The sequence below is a fragment of the Galeopterus variegatus genome, unplaced genomic scaffold (genome assembly GCF_000696425.1).
Source record: "Galeopterus variegatus unplaced genomic scaffold, G_variegatus-3.0.2 Scaffold2269, whole genome shotgun sequence".
Classification (NCBI taxonomy): Eukaryota; Metazoa; Chordata; class Mammalia; order Dermoptera; family Cynocephalidae; genus Galeopterus; species Galeopterus variegatus.
Genome location: NW_007728380.1, coordinates 165,426 through 182,163, shown reverse-complemented (window position 1 = coordinate 182,163; position 16,738 = coordinate 165,426). Strand labels below are relative to the sequence as shown.

Below are 16,738 nucleotides of genomic sequence, written 5' to 3'. Positions count from 1 at the left end.
CAGTCTCTCTCCCACACCCACATTACCTCTTGCCTGGACTGTGCTAATAGCTTCCTAATTGAGCTCCTCAGTCAAACCCAAGCCCTGTGACAAATTGTCAATCCTTATAAAGCACAGACCTGTGACAGCCTGCCAGGCTCCCCAGTGCTCTCCGGATGAAGTCTAAACCCTGAGCTCAGCCTTCCAAGCCTTGCTTTAGCAACTTCTTCAGCCTTATCTCCTGCTGCTCCCCTTCTGCGCCCCTCTGGTCCTCTCAGGCCAGCTCTGCAGTGGCCTCCAGGCCTTTGCACACACTGGTTCCCACCCCATGTGCCATCCCTGCTCTCTGCCTCCACGTCCCAGACCACCCACTAGGACCTGACTCAACTACATCCCCTCCAAGAAGCACTCTCCAAAGATGTGGTCTCTACCTCCTCTTAATTCACATGCTTTTTCTTTGGCGACTGACTGGTACTGGGATCAAAACCTATGACCTTGGTGTTATAAGACTGCGATTGAACCTACTAAACTAACCAGCCGGCCTCCCATGCATTTTAACTCAATTCACTAAACATCTGCAGACACCTCATCTGCACCTGTCCCTGAGAGGAACCGGTCATGGGCCCTGCCCTGGAGACACTCAGCGAAGTGGGGAACACCAGCCTCCTTTACAGGAGCACTGGTGAGGGAAGAGTTGATTCATGGAAATGAGCACCTGAAGAGATGCTTCACTAGTCATCAGGGAAATGCAAATCAAAACCACAATGAGTTACCCCGTCACACCCGCTAGGATGACTAGAATCAGAGACAGATAATAACCGCTGGTGAGGATGTGCAGCAATCAGAAATCTCACACACTGCTGCGGAAATGTGAGACGGGGCAGCGGTTATGGAGAACAGCCTGGCAGTTCCTCAAATGATTAAACAGAGTAACCGTTGGATTGAGTAATTCCGCTCCTAGATATGTACCCAAGAGAAATGAAAACATATGTCCGCACAAAAACTTACTCATGAATATTCATAGCAGCATTAGCCACAATAGCCAAAATGTGGAAACAGCCCAAATGTCCATCAGCTGATGAATGGGTAAAAAAATGAAGTATGTCCATACAATGGAATATTATCCAGCCATAAAAAGGAATGAACTACTGACCCATGCTACAAGGCGGATGAACTTTGAAAACATTATGCTAACCAAAAGAAGACAGACACACACAAAAAACATATATGATTTCATTCAAATGAAATGTCCAGAACAGGCAATTCTGCAGAGACAGAAAGTAGATTACTGATTGCTTGGGGTGTGGGGAGTAGAGAGGGGATAGGGATGGGCCGATGACAGCTAAGGGCAACGGGGTTTCTTTTTTGAGGTAATAAAAATGTTCTAAAATTAACCGTGGTGATAGTGGCAGACATCTGTGAATATACTAAAATCCATTGAAGTGTACAATTCAAATGGGTGAATTATATCTCAATACATAGATTTACAAAAAAAAAAAAAGTTGATTCATGACACATTGATTACCCTCTACCCTTTGGGACTGTTCATAGGGTCCATGTCTGATCTTCCCACCAAACTGGAGGTACCCACCATAGCAATGTGTCTGTACATCTCTATGCCCCGCTCCCTAGCAGAGGGACTGAGACACAGCAGGCATTGATGATAATTTGCTAAGTAAATAAATGAATGTTTGCATCCCGAACTCCTATTCATCCTTCAGGACCCTACAGCAAAACCTCTTCTTCAGGGAAGTCCTGCGTGACCTGCCCTGACAATCCTTCTTTCCATCTTTGTCCTAATCTACGCCTCCCTCTGTCATGACACATTCCAGGCCATACTCAGTGGTAAGTCACACTGAGAGCCCCATGGTCATGGGCAGGATATTTTCTGATTCAACTCCACCTCTGTAGAAGACTGGCATATAGCAACTGCTCCATAACTGGCATCTGCTCACCATCCCCAGTGCTCTGGACCCTGACCCTCAAGGCTGCTATGGAGCCAGGCCACAGGGAACCAACCCGCACACCCTCCCTGCTGCAGCACCAGGGGCCTCATCTCAGCAAGAATCCCAGCCTGTGTGGGCACTGAGCTCTGAGGGGCAAACCAAAGCTCTTATCTGCCATGAGGCCACAGTCCCAACTGGCATGCAACGCCAGCATGCACGCACCCGCAGCTTGACCTGGGTCCGTTTACGAAGCCACTTCTCCCGGGGATTAGCAGGACTCAGTGCCGCAGGATCCAAGCCAGCACTCTCCTTGACGCTCACACTCTCGTAGCGCATCACCTGACCAACAGCAGTGCTCCCCGTCAGGCCTTCTGGGACCTTCTCCCTCCTCGCACCCCGTCCCAGGGTGTCAGGGCCCAACAGCTTGTGGCCAGCCGGGCCCTCCCCCTGGCTTCCCTACCTCCCAGCCTGGAACTGTCAGGAGGCTGGGGCCCCTGCCCCCCTGTTCTGACAGCTGGGGTCAGAGCACTCTCTCCCAAATGGCTCCATTCCTGGAGTAGCTTCTGTCCTCCGTGCCCAAACCTAGCTGCTACCTGCGTCTGTACCCATTCTCTGTCCTCCCTCCTATTAGGACAGGTGACCCTTACCTAAGGCCAGCTGGAGCCCTGACCCCTGCCCCTCCTCTTTCCTGAGAACTTTGCTCCAGCAACGCTCTCCTCCCAATCCTGCATCTCTTGTTAGACGCTCTTTGCTGGATCTTTCTCTTCAGCATCCAAATACGCTGCATATTGCCATCTCAAAAAAAGACTCTCCCCAGAACCCCCGTCCCTCTCCAATTCCCATCTCATCCCTGTTCTCCCCACCAGCAACACTCTATGCAAGACTTACCCTATGCTCTGCCTGCACTTCCTCTCCTGCCTCCTCTCCTCTGCCCGCTCCACCCAGGCTTCTGTCCCCATCACTCCACTGAAGCTTTTCTTGCCAAAGCCCAGGGACTTCCATCCTGCCCAGCTCAGGGTTCACTCTCAAGGTTCTCATCTGATCTCAAGGGATGCCCTCTTCAGTCTCCTTTGGTGGTTCTTCCTCATCTCCCCCAGGGAGCTCCAGGACTCAGCCCTGCACTCCCTATCTATAGTAATTCCCTTGGTAGGCACCCATCACCAATTTTAAATGCCACCCAATCCCTGATGCTCCCACATTTTTATCTCTAATCCTGACATCTTCCCTAAGCTCCAGGCTCATCTCACTCACCGCCTTCCCAGCATCTAACAGGCATCTCACACTTTACATGTCCCAAAACCAAGCAAATGCTCCACGTGGCCTGCACGACAAGCCTCTTCTGTAGACAGAGAAGTACAGAATCCTCCCCCGGTGCCTGGGGCAGGACCCAGGAGGAGGCAGCAGTACCTGTCTCAGGATGAAGGCAACCACGTCGGTGGACTCCCAGTAGCTGGCGTGGAAGAGGTGGGGCAGGGCCACGGTGGGGAAGGCTGTGAGGACATCGGGGCAGTACAGGGCATAGTCGATCCGCTTGGTACCCCACCACTTGGCCGTGACTGCAGGTCCAAGAGGAAGGTGAGCACAAAGTGGCCTGCCCAGGGCCCTGACCCAAGGGGCAGCGTGGGACTCCTGTTGTACAGACCCAGTCAGTGGTGGATGTGACACATGAGGCACAAGGTTAGGGCCAGAGCACCCTGCTCTGAAAGAGCTCTGGGGAATCTGCCGCTGCTTCCCCTACCTCCTCACAACCCACCTGCCCCTCCACCCGCACACCCTCCTCGAAGCCATGTGCTCCAGTTGGTCCCCAGGAATGAGAACCAGTCCCATAGGGGTGTCCAGTCTCCCCCAGGACTGCCCGTCAGCAGTGACTCCCAGTGGGCTCTGTCTGAGGTCAGGGCTCAGTCTATGCCTGGAAAGGTCAGGGCCTGGTCCACGGTCAGAGGTCAAGGCTCTCTTTAAGATCAGAGCTCACAAGAAAAAGAAATACCACATGTTCTCACTTATTGGTGGGAGCTAAAAAATAAACAAATTAATTTACCCACAAACACACACAAAAAAAAAACGGGGGGGGGGTGGGGAAGAAGATATAACAACTATACTTTTTTTGAAGTTGTTACAACAAGCAAACGGAAAGGACATTCTTGGTGGGGAGGGGAGAGAGGGAGGAGGGCGGGAGGGGTCGGTGAAGGGCCATAATAATCATATACATTGTATATTGACAAAAAAAAAATTTAAAAAAAAAAAAAAAAAAAAGATCAGAGCTCAGTCTTGGGCCAGGGTCAGAGCTCAAGGTTCTCTCCAAGCTCTAAGCCCAGTCTGGGGCCAGAGTAAGGATTCAGTCTGTAGCCAGGTCTCTGCCAACAGACCACCAGCTCCCCAAAGGCAAGGATGCCACCCAGGAACTCCTTTGCCCTCCTCCCCACCCAAGAACCTGCCCCCAGCAGCCCTGCCAGCGGGCCAGCAACCATCCTAAGGAAGGCCCCTCTCCCTCAAAGCCAGTCAGGGCCCCAAAAGGACCTCACTTACTGCGGGAGGTGCCCGTGGGGGCCAGGCTGTCCAAGGACCCTGAGCTCCCACTGTGGGAGCTGTCCTCGCTCAGCCTTCTTCCGGGCTGCTGGGACCTTGGGGCTGGAGGGGGCGAGGCTGGAGCATCCAGAAGGGGTGGGCTGTCCTGGGAGCTGCCCTCCAGGAAGAGGGGGCTGTGGGTGTGCAGGGCATCAGCTGGAGGGGGAATTTCAAAGTCAGGACTGAGTAGTGTGTCTCCAGCAGAGCTGGCCACCAATGTCAGCCCCATACTGGGCAGGAAGCTGGGCTCTTGGAGAAGCCAGCCCGGCTGCTCAGCACCTGCACTGCTGCACCAGGCAGCTGCACCGCTCACCCCTGGGGCCTGCAGGGGCTCCTTGGCCACAGTATACTGATGTATTGCTATGTTTCCCCTCCTCTAAGTTGTGAGTTATTCAAGCACCAGCCAGGGCCCCAACCATCACCCCCACACCCAATAGAGAAGCTGCCAAAGGAACTTCTGGAAGATTGCCCCAAAAGCACAGCTGGTGTCACAGGGGTGACACATAACCATGTCTTCTCTTATCAGACTCCTCCCCTGACTCACAAAGGATCGTGGCTGAGACTGGAAGTGAATGGGGACTCCAGCCTGAGAGCTTACATGGCATCTCAGGGTAGGGGGATCCCTTGACCAAAGAGGGACACATTTCAGGTTGCAGGGGGAGATTTTTAGAGCCTCATCTACCCATCGAAGCTCCTGACAAAGCAGGGCTTTGGAAACTGTCTTTATGGAAATGGGGGGTGGGGAGGGGATGGTTTTTAATTCTGAATGAGCCACATGCACAGCCTCCTGACCCCTCACCTCCTATCTTTGATCCAAACCTCTGAACAGGCTTAGGCTAAACCTCCTCACTGGAGTATGGAGCCAGGGCTCTGATTTCCAAGCCCCATTACAGGCCTCCCCTTGACAACACCCCAAGTTCATACCCACCTGTCCCCACTTGACCCACTGACCCTTCCCCAAACCCACCTGCCCTTGCTCCTGTAGTTCTCTCCACCTAGAAGAGCTCAGTCCCTGTCCTCCAGCTCTTCTCCATCACCCAAATGCACCTCCCTTGTCCAGGCCCTGGTCAAAGGCCACCTCTTCTATGAAGCCCACCAGGATGACACACTCCCTACTCTGCTCCTCCAGAGTCTAGGTTGGGTACTTGAGAATAGCACTGAACATGGATCCCTGGACTTGCCATCAGGTCTGACAATTTGAGTGTTACACTGACCCTGGTGACAGGAGTTAGGCTGGGAGCCTGTGGGGTGGGGGCAGAACCCAAGTCTCTGAGCCCCAAGATGCCTCAGACAGAGCAAGTGCTTGGTGTAGATGGGCTGCGCTGAAGATAAAGGAGGCAGCTCTCTTCCTGTTTTCCTTTCTTCCAAGAGCACACAGACCCTGCTCAAATGATTCGCCCCATTAGCTAACAGCTTGGAGAGGCTGGACCAGAGAGGGCAGCCCTGGAGTATACCTGGCTAGGGTCCAGCCTCTTACTCAGAACACTCTCTCACACTCCCAAGAACCTACCAAGGAGGAGGGACTGTCCGTCACCCAGTGGGAACCTTTGGTAGCGGGGCACACTGACGGGAGGCACCAGGTGGAACTTGGGATCCAGCAGCGGCTCGAGCCGTGAAGCAGAGGGGTCCGCACAGTGGAAGAGGCTGTAGACCTGGCTGCAGGCAGGACGCACCTGGAAACCTGGGGCGAATGGGGAGAACACATGGGGAGGCCCCTTTCTAGCACCTGCTCCCTTGGCCCTAGAAGGCTCCCTGGAATGCAGCTTCGAGTAGCCTACTCTTCTGCTCAAGAACCTCCCATGGCTCCCTGCTACTGGCAGAAACAAAGCCATGATGTTCAGTTTGGCATCAAGGCCTCGCCAATCTGCCCCACCTAGGAACACCACTACAGGCACCCCACACTGCAGCTGTGGTGAACATCTGCAGTTCCCCAGTCAGGCTTTCTTTCCTCTCTGCCTGTGTTCAAGCTGTCACTTCCTCCTCAGAGGACCTCCTCCACTATCTCCACTGGTCAGACTCCTTTCAATTCTTCCAGCTTTCGCTTGGTTGCTGCCTGATCTATGAAGCCAACCCTCATTCTTTCAGTCAGGTCTGCTGCCTCTTCCTCCGGCTCCCAGAGCAACTCTATGCACCACTCAATTCCTAGGCCTGGGGCTAGATAGGTGTCCCAGGCTCGCCAGTGTTGGCGGAACACTTCTCTCATTGACCAGCAGGTGTCTCCACTGAGGCCTCCACCTCATCAGCCGGACTCTGGGTCCCCTCTAGGTCAGGGGACTGGATGGTCCAGCACCCTGGGAAGCCTAGGGTTCCTTAGCAACACTGAGGGCAGCCATGGGGTTCTGCCCTCTCTCCTCCATTTCAACCAGAGCACTTCTCCCTTTGTTTCATATTGTAGGTTGTCAGTAAGCTTTAGTGAAAAGAATCAATCTGTTAATAACCCAGGTGTCCTCCAGCCTCTGACAGTCTGCGCTCCTGTCCTCAGGGTCACTGCTAAACCCCCTGCTGGTGCAAAATTGCCTCACGTGTGCATTTTAGAGAAATGGAAAAAGACATGTAAGGCTGCAGTTACTGCCTGAGCAAAGGCACTAAGGTGCACTTGGGTATAAGGGGTTATGGCAGGGGGTGGATCAGGAAGACTGACCTGGCTGCAGTGGATCTGCCTATGGACAGGGGAAGGAAGGAGTGGGATGCAATAGGGTGAAGATTCATGGCTTATCTTCCCATAGGACATAACTACCAGCCAATGGGACCACAAATTAGCCAGGGGCATGTGACAGGGACAGTGCAATCCTTTACCCATCTGGGGAAACTGCCCCTTCTCTCTCCACTCATTTTCTCTCCCCCTCCCCCGCCCCCACCAACTCCACCTACCTCCTCCCATGTTAAGGCCCTGACACAGAGGCCTAGTGACACCCAGACGTCTCAGGCCCCAGCCCATGCCATACCCACCGTCCAGCCCGGGCAGCACTGTCCTCCGCATGGCCAGGACCAGGCCCAGTGGTGAGCCAAAGAGGAAGAAGTCAGACACATCGAAGTCGAAGCGGCCCAGGTTGACCTCCGGAAGCTGGGGCGCCCTGGCCACAGGGAGCTCGGCCTCATCCTTCAGCACGCTGGCATGGATGCTGTGGACGGAGGAGGACACAGGACAGGACAGATTAGGGAAGGACCGAGAGAATGTGGGAGTGTTCACTTAGCAGCACAGCCTAACATCTGAGTGTGGGGAACCCGACCCTCTGTCTCTGGGACAGGGCTCAGAAGCAGGGTCCACTTCCCAGACACCATCAACATAATCTCAGCATTAGCCACCAGGGTCTGGCCAAATTTAGGGTCAGCAAACTTTTTCTGCAAAGGGCCAGATAGTAACTATTTTAGATATTAAATATTTTAGATATTGAGGGCCATATGGTTTCTATAACATCTCTTTAACTCCGCCTTTGGAGCAGGAAAGCAGCCATAGACAATACTTAAACATGTCTGGCTGTGACCCAATAAAACTTTATTTACAGAGACAAGCTGAGCACCTGAAAGCACATAAGCATCTTACACACGGGTCGATCTGGTTTTGTGATGGCCACGCTGAGAATCCCTGCACCATCTGCTCGAGAAGCTCAGCCTGGCCAATATACAGACCAGCTGGATAATGTCAGCTCTGCCAGGATTAGGGCTTTCATCCTCACCCATGTCCCAGGCAATCCACAGACAGATGCACACAGCTTGGTCACCCCACCACCCTCCTCCAGCCCACGGATGAGCCAGAGCTTAAAGAGGAAAACGCAAGGCACACAGAATTCCAACCATCCCCATCCTGGGCACCCATGGCCCCAAAGACAGTCCAAGTTATGTTCAGCCACAGACCCAGAGCAGGATGCCAAGGATCAGGAGGAAAACGGGGGACCTTGTAGCTAGCATTAGGTACAGCTCACAGGTAAAAACATGACAGTGGGGGGCCGACACTTGGGAGCGCAGCGGCGCTCCCGCTGAGGGTTCGGATCCCACGTACAGACCGGTTCCCGCTCACTGGCTGAGCGAGGGGCGGGCGCAGCACCAAGGGTTGCGATCCCGTTGCCGGTCCCGGTCCAGTACGGGTGTGACACTGAGGGTTGCGGTCCGTTGCCGGACGCGAAAAAAGACAAAAAGGGAGAAAAAAAAAAAAAAAAACATGACAGTGGGATTACATGCTTTGTCAGTCAATTTACCGAATGCAAATTCAACTAAAATACTCAACGTGGAGGAGAAAAAAATGTTAGAAATGTCGATTGAAGAGTGTGGGCACCCTCCGGAGTGAGCGAGGCTGCGCAGCAGGATCCTCAGTCCCCACGTGCCCTTCTGCCTCCTGCAGTGTGAGTATCTCACAGTGAGGACAGTGACTCTGGCGTTTAACGATGCACTTTGTATGTACGACGTGGTCCCTAAACACACACCAGCTACCTAATTGCCAAAGAAACTGCCATCTGTCCCTACACCAGAGCGAAAAGCTGGCTGTGTTGCACCCGCCAATAAAAGCCTCTAACTTATTGCCACTCTCTACATTTGGGGCTTTCCTAAAGGATTTTTCAAGGACGAATGAACCAGAAATGTGGAGATTTTCACCCTGCAACCATCGCTTGAAAGTAGCTACTTTTCTCAAGGATAATCTGTCCAAAATAATCTGTTTAAATCTTCAGAGATTTAAACATGCAGAGACTTTGACCTAGTAATTCCTCCTCCAGGAGCCCATCCGAATGAAATAACCCTAATATATATATTACTGTTTACGCACAAAGTATAGAAACAGCACGGCAGTGCCATTTATAATAGTGAAGAATTGGAAAACGCCAAAATGTCCAATCACCGGAATTAAGTAAGCTGTTGTCCTTTCACTCAATAAAATATATTGCCATTAAGAATATTTACCAAGTATGTTTAATTATATGGGGAGATCACAATATACAAGGTTGGGGGGAGATTTTTAAAGTAAAACTATATGCAAGCATGTAAAAAATACAGACGTAAAACACCAAAATGTTAACGGTGGTTCCTTCTGAGTGGTGAGATGATATATTTTCCAAATGTTGTAATGTCTTCATGGCACTTGTCACCCGGGTAAGACAGAAGGAGGGAGGAAGGGAGGACAGAGTTGAGAAGGAAAGAAGAAAGGTGCTCCCTCCCATTTAGGTCTGTTCAATAGCACTTCGTATCCTGAATCAACATGCGGATAATTCATTTCACCCGTGTTGATTAACGCATCTCATCTAGAAAGTTAAAGGGTGGACAGTTCCATGGGGGCCTTGCCTGGCCTACAAACAAAAGTTTGTAGGAAGCACCAGCTGGGGGTAGGGAGATCAGAATGCTGACCCCAGATCTTCAGGAACGTGCTGTGACCCCCCAGAAAGTTCCTGACCTACTTGGTCCTCTGTCTCCCCATCTGAGATATGATGAGAACACACATGTGGGGTAGCTCACAAAACATGCCCACGTCTGTTAGTGTTACTCTTTTGCAGAAGATGAAGCCGAGGCTCAGAAAGATGAACCCAATTGTCCTGGTCTCTCTGCAAGTTGGGGAGTGGGGTGGGGGACAGTCGGGGAGGGACAGGGAGCAGATTCCCAGGTCTCGGTGCAGAGTCGCTGGCAAGTGGCTTCTGTCCCAGCATTTCAGAGCCTGTCCATAGGCCCCCATGCAGGGCCTGAGACATGAGACTGTTCACGGGCCTCCCAGAGGACTCTAGGCAGGGGATAGGGAGGGAGTTACCTTGAGAGGAAGGCATGGTGCTGGGTGATGGCCTCGCAGTCATAGGTGGAGGAGTCGCTCTGTTTCCGCGGCAACGGCCTCTTGGGCTCCTCATCCTCCAAGCCGCTGGAGATGTCAATGTTGCTTTTGCTGAGACGCTTGCTGCCAGCCAGACTGCAGTCTTCCTCCACCACAATTGGGGTATCCTTTGGGGCCAGGCAGAGGACCAGAGAGCACTGCCGTCACAGAAGATTCCCGGGGCCCTGCCTCCTTCCCCAGGCACAAATGAACCCCTTCCTCCTAAGATGTGAGGGGCTACACTTCTTCCAAAATGTGCATGAAAGCCACGACACAATAATGGTGGGGTCTTAGGTACAGGCTGTTTCCTACATCCACAGGAACTGGTGATCAAGCTGGGACGCTGGACAGGTGTATGGAGAGCCAAGCCCAAATCAGCCCTCTCTGGGCCTCAGTTTCCCCAACTGTAATGATAACCTCTTATAGGACTGTGATATAATCCTTTGTAAACTGGATGTCATGGTGCCAACATGACCAGTGCCACCTCCCTCACGGAGGCCTCTGCTACTCTGGGGCTGGGGGAGGGCTCCCAGGGACATGACCCTCACCCAGTCCCACCACTTTGTCGCACCTGGGTGCTGCTGATGCTCCCCTTCCGGCTGCTGCTGCCCGGGCTGTCCCCTGAGGGTCCCGCACTGTAGCAGATGGCGTCAAAGGCCAGGAGGCCACCCACACAGTCCCCGATGAGACACACCTGGAGGAGGCACAGCCGGGCCTGCAGGCCTGCCCGCCACTGACTCCCCACACCTCCACACCCAGCCAGAGCAGGGGTCGCGTCCCACGGGAGAATAAGGACCCCGTCCTAGGTAGGTACTGAGAGAGCTCAAATGGGGTGTGGGGAGGGTGTTCATCCCGGGATTGAGGTTTAGCCTAGGCCCAGGGTCAGCATGAGAACAGGGGTCAGACCCAGGTCAGAATTCAGATTGTTGGCCACAGTTTCCTATCTGTAAAACAAGGGCAAACCCAAAGATCTCAAAAGCCCCCTCCGCTCTCAGATGCTACAATTCTAGAACAGCCTGGTCTTGATCCTTCCGGCAGAGCCCAGCCTCTCTCCAAGGAAGTCCTACCTGCCCGCTGAAGCCAATCCCATCCGAGGACTTGAGGAACTCCCCATACACCTGGTTGGCTCGCTCAATGACGGTGGCGACCGCATCCTGGTACTGCGGGGAGGAGATGGCCAGCAGAGGCAGGGCGGCCAGAGGGACGTGGTCCTGGCTGGTGCTGAGGCAGCCCTCGTCATGGCTGTAGGGGTTCAGGCTGCAGACAGGGGGCCAAGGTAAGCCCAGCTGGGGTCAGGCAGGAGGGCAGGTTGGGGGCTGAGGACCAGTCAGAAGAGAGCACACGCTGGCCAGGAGGACCCAGGCAGGAGCCGGTGAGACACAGCACAGGCAATGGAGGCAGGGGAAGTGGGGGTTGGACCCCCGTGTGTCCATCCCCATGCCAGCCCATGGTGTGGGCCCTGGAGTCTCCTGTAGCAGCAGAGCCCCAAATGTCACTCCAACTGTGGAGGAAGAAATCAGCTGGAGAGCCAGCTAATGTGGATCAGGGTGGGGACATCATCACAGCAGACTTCCTGGAGGAGGTGGGGTTGGTACTAGGCCTCAAGGAAGGCTGCAGAGAAGCTGAGAAAGAAGAGAGCCTACCAGCTGTGGGGATCACATGGTGGCCACAGCTTGGAGAGGTGCACAGAGCTGCATATGTGATGTGACCGTTGTGTAGTGGGGAGAGGATCCAGAGCTTTCATCGGCTCTGCAGAAAGGCCTGTGACCCCAGCGAGGACTGAGAGAGCCTGCCCACCAGGACCCCACCACCAGTGGACTGTCCGTTCTTTGCATTGGCCCCACACCTCCCCACCTCCCTACTAGAAGTCCCTCCCTTTCTGGGCAGCTTAGACTCACCTGAGACCAGCCTCCCAGCAGTATGCCCCACCCCCACCCCCTTGCCTCTGTCCCCTGGGTCATCGGACCCAGATGTACTGTTGGGCCTGGCTGGTCCAGAGGGACCACAGAGGGAGGCCAGGAACTACCCACTCCCTGCCCAGAGCCTGCCCTTCCCCTACAGTCCAAGCTCAGCCCAACACAGATCCCACTGGGGACTCAACAGAGTCTGGGGCAGGTGACAGTGCTCAGGCACCTTCAGCGGGTGACAGAGTCCTCATGGTGTGCAAGGCCAGCCCCACCTGCCATTCTCATCTCCAAAGAACACAAATTAGAGGAAACGGGCCTCGATTGCAGCCGGAGAGATTTTAATTAGCTGAGAAAGAGCTCCCTTCCAGCAGTGATTACGGGGTGATTAATGGCCCTGGCAAGGAGCTGCCTGGGGGGAAGAGGTAAGCTCCCTCCCGCTGTCCCCTCAAATGGCCCGGCCATCCATCTTCCTGGAGATAGGAGTGACCTAGCTCCGGAGGTCAGATGTCCTGGAGGCAGCTTGGGGGGGTGGGTCTGAGATTGATTACGAACTAGCACAATTAACTCCTAGATTAGCTTCCGAATCTCCTGCAGAGCAGGAAGCGGGAGCAGTTGTTAAAGGTGCATATTCCAAGGCCCCTCCCCTCCTGATTCAGCCACTCCAGGGAGCGGCCTGAACACCTTGTGGTTTAACAAGAATCACCCCAGAGATTTGGGCAATTAGCCGAATTACTGACCTAATCTCCTTCCTTCCTTCCAACTCTGATTGACATCTGCCATGTGGATGTCCCAGGACACAGATCAATCAGAGTCTCTTCTCCTGTCTGGAGGGGGGAAAGTGAGGCCCAGGGAAGGGAAAGGGCTTGCCCAGGCTCTCTCCTGACCAGCTAGAGGCTCCAGGGCAGGGGACATGGGCCCTCCCCCACCCTGCTCAGCCCCTCCTTGGAGCCACGCCCCACCGAGAGCACTGGCTCCCTGCTGGGGACTTTTCCCACCCTCCTTAAGTCTCAGTGGGTGGGAGCTATTCCTGAGGGCCAGTCTCTGCAACAGCCTCAAGCCTCTGGTGGCTCATGCGAGGGGGACAGGGGCAGAATGGACTTGCCAACAGCCTCCCTTTCACCCCTAACTGTTGCCTTGTAACAACAGGGTCAAGGGTTCCCGTAATGGCCAGCCACCGCCCCCTGCTCCCACCAAAAAAAAGTGCCCCCCTTCTGCTGGTGCCAGTGATTTGCCAAGTGCTCTGCAGGATATGGGTCTTGGGGCCTTTTCCGCGCATAGAACCAGGGTGTCCACCTGGCTCCAAGCACCACCTCCAGCCAGTTTAACTGGACAGGTACCTGTGGGGGGCACTGGAGCCCTCAGGTTCTGAGCAGTGAGTTGGACTCCTATAGGCCCCAGGCCATTAGAGGGGCTCCTGCTTTCAGGCTTCGGGGCCCACAGTGGGACAGGGACGTGACAGCATCAGCAGTGAGCTGTCCATGCTTCTTACCAGTGCTTCTGCAATACCATCCTCTCCCTCCCTGCTCTCCACCACCCCCAAACCCCCAGCCAGTTCTCTGCTGGAGTTTGAAAATCTCCCTCCCCAGCCCAGACATGGGGAGCAGCCCCGCATGCTTTCCATGTGCAGGCGCTGTGTTAAGTGCTTCATGGACACTAGCACACAAAATCCTTCCAAATCTCCAGGAGGTAGTTAATGCTATAATTACCCTCATTTACAGATGAGGAAACTGAGACAGGGAGAAGTTAAACAACTCCTCCCAGGCCACACAGCTGGGATTCAAATCCTGGCTGACCTAAGAAGCCACATACTTAACCATATTATGCACATTCAAAAGTCACCTCCTCCAGGAAGTCCTCCCTGGATCTCTAGTGGAGTGTCCTGTGCCACCTCCATTCTAGCACATATCCCTACTGAGCTATAACTATGTGGCAGGGGAGTGAGGCTGTCTCAGTTTGACTCCTGGTTCCATGTGCTGGGTAATTCTGAGGGAAATTACTTAACCTCTCAAAGCCTCAGTTTCCCCATGCAGGTCAACTAGATCAGGCCTATAGAGCACAGGAAGTGGATCTGAGCTGAGTCCCAGCAGAGGACTCTTGTTGGCCACTTTCCACAGGTGATGCTCATGGTCAATCACAATCTGAAACCCCAGAGAGGCCTTGGCAGGTACCTACCTGCCCACCAGGTACCCACATGGCAGGGGTGGCCCCTCTACTTAGTCCCCTCCCCCACCAACCCCAACCAGTCCAAACAAGCAGAAATGGACTCACTTAGAGACGAGCGAGAAAGCCTCAGAGCAGATGGCAGGACAAGGGACGAACTTGACGAGGATGTGGCCCAGGGCAGCAGGGAAGTGGGCACGCGTGACCTTCTCCAGCACGGAGCTGAAGGTGTGGATGTCAGCCACCTTGCAGGATGGATCCCCTGAGCCCGTGTCCAGGATGTTCCCACCATGCAGCACCAGCAGGAGGACATGTGTCTTGCAGGAGCGCTGCGGGCAGCCTTCCTGAGGGGACAGCAGTTGGGATAGAGAGACGCAGGCAGCAGGTGATGGGGTGGGGAGGTGACACAGGGACACATACACGGGGGCGCCGGGCAGGGGAGATCTCCAGCATTCAGAGTGAGGGGCACAGGCTGCCGTGACGGCAAGACCCTCAATGGACATCAGGGTACGAAGGGTCCCAAGAGGCCCTTCTTGTTCAAAGGGGAGCCCAAAGCCCAGAGAAAGATAGGGACCTACCCAGGGTCACACAGCAAGTGAAGTGAAGAACTGGGAGAAGACTAGGCAGCTTGTCAACTATCCTAGGGCTCTTCCTAAAATCCTGACCACAGAGGGGGCCCGGCCACTCTCAGAAACCCAGCCCACCTCACTGTCGTCATGGATCTCGATGCTTCCCTGGGCTGGGAACTTCTGTCTTCTCAAGGAAACCCGGTACAGTTCTCCTGCAGAGAGAGCAGAAGAAGAACTCAGCATCCCCCGGCTCCCCCCACAGTGGCTGGACACTCCCTGGGCCCACCTGGCCCCAAAGGAGAGGCTCTGGTTTATGGGTGAGCTGGAATTACAGTCTGGAGCTAGAGAGAGTCACCCAGTCCAGGTGCCTGCCTCCGAAATCAACATGACATGAAACCCTTTCTCCTCCTGAGGAAAGGAAGACCAGCAGAGTCAGGCCATGGCAGAGGCTGTCCCTGAGACAAGGAGGGGCATCCAAGAAAGGAACCATCCTGCTTTTCTTCACCAAAAACAACAGCAGCAGTGTGAATATCACCTGATGACTTCCGCTTCTGGTTATGGACGGGAATTTGGGCCAAGCCTTCCTCTGAGAACAACTAGAAAAGCTGGTGCAGTGGTTCATTTTATGTGTCCACTTGACTGGGCTAAGGGATGCCCAGATAGCTAGTGAAACAGCATTTCTGGGTGTTTCTGAGGGTGTTTCCAGGAGAGATTGGCATTTGAATTGGTAAACTGAGTAAAGACTCACCCTCACCCATGCAGGTTGGCATCATACATTCTGTTGAGGGCCTGAATAGAACAAAAAAGCAGACAAAGGAAGAACTAACTCTTTTCCTGAGCTTGGACATCCATCTTCTCCTGTCCTCCAACATCAGGGCTCCTGGGCCTCGTGCCTTTGGACTCGAACTGGGACTTATACCATTGGCTCCCTTGGTTCTCAGGCGTTTGGGCTTGGATTGGAACTACACCACCAGCTTCCCTGGGCCTCCAGGTGGCAGACGGCAGATCATGGGACTTCTCAGCCTCCATAACCACATAAGCCAATCCCTCATAATAAATCTCTTTTTATAGGTCTAGGTATATCCTATTGGTACATATTTTTGTAATATCTGCTTGAAGCTGTCAGAGAGATAGCAAGGCCTTGAATTACTAAACCACAGTCCAGGGGAAGGTGGGCCCTGAGAGAGGTGAGGCCAGCATTTGGGACGATACTCGGCATCACCCACAAGCTTTGGGGTGAAGCTGGCCACTGCCAGAAATGCTCTCCTAGCTCTTCTCGGCTGCCTGGGTGCAACACTTCCTCCTCCAGGAAGTGCTTCTTGGTGCCCAGCTCTCTCTGAGCTCTCATTTTTCTAACACAGCAGTCTGTAAGCTATAGCTGTGGACAGAATCTGGCCCACCGCCTGTCTTCGTAAATAAAGATTTACTGGCACACAGCCAGGCTCATTCATTTGCGTACCATTTACAGCTGCTTTCATGCCACAGCAGCAGAGCTAAGTAGTTGCAACAGAGACCTTACAGCACACAAAGCCTAAAATATTTACTATCTGGCTCTTTACAGAAAACTTTGACCCTTGATATGATGCCTACACTCCTGAATGTCATGACACTGGACTCTCAGGTAGAGAGAGACCTCAAAAGACATCCAACCACTGCCCTGCCCCCACCCCAAATGATGCCTGCCACCCTGAAGAATCCCTCCTTCCATCAAGCCAACCTCGCCTCCTCTCCTCTCCCCGTCATGAGATGGAGACTGTTTCCTGTGTGTGGCTAAAACCCACGGCTAGACTGTGAACCACTTGTCTGCCATCATTGAGGGGACTCTCT

The 16,738-nt window shown here is 53.8% G+C and overlaps 2 protein-coding genes across 2 annotated transcripts in view; both read right to left on the bottom strand.

The window, feature by feature from the left end:
- The window catches only part of PITPNM3 (PITPNM family member 3), a 68,965-nt gene that overhangs the window by 9,093 nt on the left and 43,134 nt on the right, over positions 1-16,738 (bottom strand). Inside the window, exons 4-13 of the mRNA XM_008581116.1 lie at positions 15,047-15,123; positions 14,451-14,686; positions 11,343-11,532; positions 10,847-10,969; positions 10,219-10,403; positions 7,440-7,612; positions 6,001-6,171; positions 4,452-4,646; positions 3,333-3,481; positions 2,148-2,264 (exon numbers count right to left, since the gene is read on the bottom strand). Coding sequence (XP_008579338.1) covers positions 2,148-2,264; positions 3,333-3,481; positions 4,452-4,646; positions 6,001-6,171; positions 7,440-7,612; positions 10,219-10,403; positions 10,847-10,969; positions 11,343-11,532; positions 14,451-14,686; positions 15,047-15,123 — 1,616 coding nt within the window. The remainder of the gene's footprint in view (positions 1-2,147; positions 2,265-3,332; positions 3,482-4,451; positions 4,647-6,000; positions 6,172-7,439; positions 7,613-10,218; positions 10,404-10,846; positions 10,970-11,342; positions 11,533-14,450; positions 14,687-15,046; positions 15,124-16,738) is intronic.
- On the bottom strand, positions 15,344-15,940 carry LOC103597298 (putative uncharacterized protein FLJ37770). Its single transcript, XM_008581122.1, has 2 exons — positions 15,739-15,940; positions 15,344-15,366 (listed from the first exon to the last, which is right to left on the bottom strand). Exons 1-2 carry the CDS (start codon positions 15,938-15,940, stop codon positions 15,344-15,346), a joined length of 225 nt encoding a protein of 74 aa, XP_008579344.1.

Bases quoted from the DNA above. Each gene is read 5' to 3' on its own strand.
- LOC103597298 (XM_008581122.1), bottom strand. From the start codon at position 15,940: ATGGAGGCTGAGAAGTCCCATGATCTGCCGTCTGCCACCTGGAGGCCC. The intron at 15,367-15,738 runs GTTAGTTCTTCC...TCCTTGTCTCAG, and splicing joins TGTCCAAGCTCAGGAAAAGA to GGACAGCCTCTGCCATGGCC.